Source organism: Alosa sapidissima, chromosome 18 (assembly GCF_018492685.1).
Source record: "Alosa sapidissima isolate fAloSap1 chromosome 18, fAloSap1.pri, whole genome shotgun sequence".
Classification (NCBI taxonomy): Eukaryota; Metazoa; Chordata; class Actinopteri; order Clupeiformes; family Clupeidae; genus Alosa; species Alosa sapidissima.
Genome location: NC_055974.1, coordinates 26,424,100 through 26,429,099, shown reverse-complemented (window position 1 = coordinate 26,429,099; position 5,000 = coordinate 26,424,100). Strand labels below are relative to the sequence as shown.

Sequence of the window (5,000 nt, the reverse complement as noted above, 5' to 3'; positions counted from 1 at the left end):
ACAGGGCGAATGAAGGCTCTCTCGCCCGCCCCTACTGCCTGTAGGAAGAATATCCCACTTGCAAGTTCTGTGTATCCTACCCGCCGACAGAAGCAGGATCCGTTTACAGCACTGAGGCAGGCTAAGGAAACCTAGAGATTGTTGTAAACGTGTGTATAACGGCAGAGCCGGTGAAGAAGCAGCGAAAACCCTTGACGGAAGACGCAAAGAAAAGGAAAAGAGCTTCAGACCGAGCGAGGGGGAGTTTCGTAGAGAAAAAGCATCAGGCTTGCCTGGTGTCCCTTTAATTTAACGAAAATAGGCCTACCCAAAGATGTTGACCTAATGGCAGCCGTAGGCCTAGTCATAGGCGACACCTTGTGATACATCAATTGATAAGCCTAGAAGAAATAGGTAGGCCTAAATGTTTCTGCATGGTCATGCAGTTTTTCAGGCATTAGGAATTGTGTAGTTTTTGTCATGTCGTGGGATAGGCTACCAGTTAGGCGACACGCACTTAAGTTAATTAAGCATATCTAGGGCACGTCTCCGCGTCTTTCCTCCCTAATCAGGATTTCCGAGGCAAAGTACAATGTTCCGGAGAAGCGTCATCGCTTGCCAAATATTTCCCGTCAGCTTCCATTCATAGGCACATTGTTGACATTCCCGAGAAGTTGGCAGCTGTTTACAGGATGGCCATGTTCTAGCCAAGCAGAAACATGGGAACATTAACACCTGGCAACCACATGGGTTTGTGAGGACATACGATAGCCTATGGCCAGTCCTCATTATTCAGGAACACCCAAGGTAAACAACACACATTACATCAGCAGTTTAGATGAGTTTGATTATTACATGTTCTAAGAATAAACCACTCATTGGGGAACAGTTGAATAATTTTGCATCAGAAGTTTCACAACATAGTCACTTTTATGGAGAAAAGTTCTGGGACACAAACCCATTTAATCACTGAATTCATGTGTTAATTTCAGACCCATGGCCACAGTGTACCAAAGCATGCGGTCTGCATTCTGGGTCTGGGTCGTCCTCAAGAGCTCAGTGATGATAATGTCACAAGGTATACAAATCAAGGTTGTTACAGACATGGTTAGGTGAGGTGTGGGAAGACCTTGCCTGGACTGCACAGAGCCCTGACCTCAATCCCAACACCTTTGGGATAAACCAACGGATATTGCGAGCCAGGCCTTCCCATCCAACATCAGTATGTGGGATCACACACAAACCTGTGGCCTTCCCAGAAGAGTGGAAGCTATTCTAGCTATATAGCTATTCTATATTTAGAAAGGGTTGTCAAGTTCCTATAGGTGTAATGGCCAGGTATCTCAATATTTTTGTCAATATAATACACATCTCTCTCTCTCTCTCTCTCTGTCTCACACACACACGCTGCTTTGAGATGAAATTGTGCTGACAACTTTTGTTCAAATTCTAGCTTTGTTTCACTGCTGACTAGAAATTAAAAAGTTGCACACACACAAAATTATTATAACATAAACAGGAACTTCCACCTGCCCTTTGAATTTACAGGCAGCAAGACCCCATATAATACTCCTTATAGGGAAAAACAGCATTACCATAAGATGTCTAGACCCCATATACTGTACTAATCCTCATGCCCAATTCACATCAAAGATTCGCGACAGCACAAAATCATTGCAGAAAGGAGTTGCAGCAGTGTGAATTAAATGTTGCATGTCGTTGCCAGCTGTTGCAAGCCGTCGCAAAGCTTTCACCATGTCTAGCTGCAGTTGCAAGGTTTTAGAACGTTGCAGCAGCAGCTCATCTAGCAAATCACAAATCTTTGGTGAATGGGAAAAACAGCAATTAGAACTAGAATTAGAATTAGAACTAGAATTGGAACTAGAATTCTCCACTGGACGCTACAGTTGCCTCAAACTCTACTGCTGGCTGTCAAGGGGCTGTTGAACGGAGTGAAACTGAGCTGACACGCAGATATGCATCAGCTGCGGGGATGTTTAGGGTGTAAACATCCCCCAAGACGTCTCCCTCCGTCCCGCCCTAGTGGGAGAAATTGACCTTGTGTGTGTGTGTGTCAAAATGGGTCTTCAAACTACAGGGAACAGAAGACACTTGGAGAGAGAGGAAACGTGGGATGACTGGCTTGATTAGTAGGCAAAAAATGAAAATGTTTCCGTATGTATATCACTCTGGGGATACATATGTAAACAGTGTTTAAAGGTGCCATGTGTAAGAATTGAGGTAAAAATATCCAAAAGATGAGCTACACGCATCAAAAGAATGAGTAGAAATATGGGCGATGATGTCATTAAAAAAATAACAAGGTATAGTGCTGCAGAGATATCAACCTGAATTAGCATGCTAAATTACTAGCCACAGCCCGACAGGTGTCATAATACCAGTTTCGGCCATGGGAGGCAGTATGCGGACAACATAACCGCTAGCCAAACTGCAATACACGAGTCTCGGTTGTTACTCTAGGGTAAACCAGCTCACTTTCTGGAGGTATACTGCCCCCATCTTTTATGGAATGTGGAGTATGAATTGATTTTTGGCGGACATTTTACACGGCACCTTCAGAATGGGCCACCACATACCACGGCCTTAGCCTTAAGCCTCAGTATCGGCTCTCCCCAGGGCTGTGTGCCGAGTCCCTTGCTCTACACCCTCTACACACACACGACTGCTCCCCTGTCCATCACAGCAACCCAATGGTGAAGTTTGCAGATGACACCACAGTGATGGGGCTCATCTCCAGAGGGGGCAGTGAGTCTGCCTACAGAGATGAGGTGGAGCGGCTGTCAACATGGTGCAGGGCCAACAACCTGCTCCTCAACACCTCAAAGACCAAGCAACACATCATAGACTACAGGAGAAAGAAAACAGAGATCCCACCATTAATCATCAGCGGGGACCGTGTGGAGAGGGTGGCAGACTTCCGCCTCCTGGGCGTCTACATGGAGGAGAGCCTATCCTGGAGCGTGAACACCTCTGAGCTGCTAATAAAAAAGGCCCAGCAGAGACTGTACTTCCTGAGAACACTCAGGAGGAGTAACGCCACACAAAGACAGCTGGTGTCCTTTTACTGTGCCGCCATTGAGAGCATACGAACATATAGCTCAGAGGAAAGCGGTCCAGAGGGTCAAAAAGATCGTCGCCTGCCATCTCCCCACACTGGAAGAACTACACAGTTCCCGTTGTCTCAAAAAAAGCTCAGAACATTATAAAGAACACCCACCATCCCGGTCACTCCGTTTGAACTGTTGCCTTCAGGCAGACGGTACAGATCAATTAACGCAAGGACAAATAGACTCAAACAGTTCCAGTTGGGTAGGCCTATTTTCGTTCAATTAAGTTTGATCCAACTATAATAACCACCCTCAATGCTGCAAAAAGAATGTGCAAAAAGTATGCATGTCTGTAGTTGTATGTTCATACTGTTTTTTATGCAATGACTGTGTTTATGTATATGTTATATGTTTCTATTTATTTCTAACATTACCACTTAAATTATATCTTTATAGACCCAATTCATGATGCACTGATTGGAGAACACTTTAAATTTCATTGTACCTGTGACAATGACAATAAAGACCTATTCTATTCTAGGTTTGTATTTGTTTGTTTACCATTGTATCCTAAAAAAAACACCGATAGCACCACGGCAACACACACTCACGTTGTTATCGGAAACACAGCGGCTAACAGTTGTTGTCATGCTCTTCCTTTTCCTGTTACCACAGACATGACACATGTACTTGGTTTCTTAACCAGCAATGTTATTGACTTTTGGTTTGTTTTCGTTGAAGTTGTTTTTCTGGACTGGGCTAGGAAGGCATGTTTTTATTTGGTTTGCCAGAATCGGTTTTGATAGACATTTCCTTGTTTCTCTAAGATTGTTTTTTGTTACACATTAATTTGTTTTGCCATGCTACTATTTAACACCCAGGCTAGCTATTTAATACAAATTGCGTTGTTTTTACATGATACATTTTGATATATAGTGACTCGTTATACTAGACTCTTTAATCAATACATAGAGAAGATTGTTCTTCGCCTCGTCTCAAAATAATATTTGCATGTAAGGTGCCTACTCCAATCTCGTGGGTCTGACAGTCCCTCCCAATATCAGTCATCAACTTCAGGGCTGCCGTGGTACTGTGTACTGGTTAACTAGTTAGGGAATACGACTTGTGACTGAAGGGTGGCTGGTTCGATCCATGAGATGCCTTTGAGCTAGGGATAACCCCCAACTGTTCTGTTCCCCCAATGCCCCAGTAATGGCTGCCCACTACTCCTAGTGTGTGTGTGTGTGTGTGTGTGTGTGTGTGTGTGTGTGTTCGCTAACTACCATGAATGGGTCAAATACAGTGGAAGAATTTCCCTCAGGGTGAATAAAACGACCAATCTACCTTAAATAAAACCAGAGAGGCCCCCCTAGTTCAATCATGTCCAAACTCATTTATTGCAGTATATTTCTGTAGGCGTAGACCAACATTCATTCCACAGGACGGTACAGAAGGGAATCGACATGGTGGAGGCCTTCAAAGAGCCCCCTCTCCTCCTCCTCATACCCAGACCTGGTCCGAAGGGGCCCTGGAGGGTTGTGGTTTTAGCCATAAAGCTGGATTTAAAAAGTTTCACATAACTTTCCCATACATGGATTAAGGGTGGTAAGCCTAGTACTAAAGCCTAAGGATGGTAAGCCTAGTAAGCTTAAAGCTTATTAAAAACAACTACTAAAACTAAAAGCTTTTTCTCAGTAGAGATCTCCAATGAAGTCTTAACTCATTTAACCCATGTATAGGAAAGCGGTCCATGACCTGGACTGGGGGTCACCTCCATTGCCGGTCATTGGCCGTGCTGGGTCCAGGTCTGGTGGTTGTCGGAGGAGAGGATCAGCTTCTGTTGTCCACCTCTGAGGAAAGGACACAAGCAGACTGTACAAAAAAAGGTGAGAAATCACTTGGTGTTAAAAGGTGTTAAACTGCAGGAGAAAATGGAGATTCTACATTACAATA

General features: G+C 44.1%; 3 protein-coding genes across 3 annotated transcripts in view; all 3 read right to left on the bottom strand.

Moving 5' to 3' along the window:
• acer2 (alkaline ceramidase 2) overlaps positions 1 to 4,922 on the bottom strand; it is a 17,299-nt gene extending 12,377 nt beyond the window's left edge. Inside the window, exon 1 of the mRNA XM_042070761.1 lies at positions 4,819 to 4,922. Coding sequence (XP_041926695.1) covers positions 4,819 to 4,824 — 6 coding nt within the window. The 5' untranslated portion in view covers positions 4,825 to 4,922. The remainder of the gene's footprint in view (positions 1 to 4,818) is intronic.
• LOC121690252 (C-type mannose receptor 2-like) overlaps positions 1 to 5,000 on the bottom strand; it is a 1,098,322-nt gene that overhangs the window by 124,229 nt on the left and 969,093 nt on the right. The window lies entirely within an intron of this gene.
• Positions 4,421 to 5,000, bottom strand: part of dennd4c (DENN/MADD domain containing 4C) — a 75,356-nt gene continuing 74,776 nt past the window's right edge. The window contains exon 33 of the mRNA XM_042069575.1: positions 4,421 to 5,000. This exon is cut by the window's right edge and continues 2,681 nt beyond it. The gene's annotated coding sequence lies outside the window, so the exon portion shown is untranslated.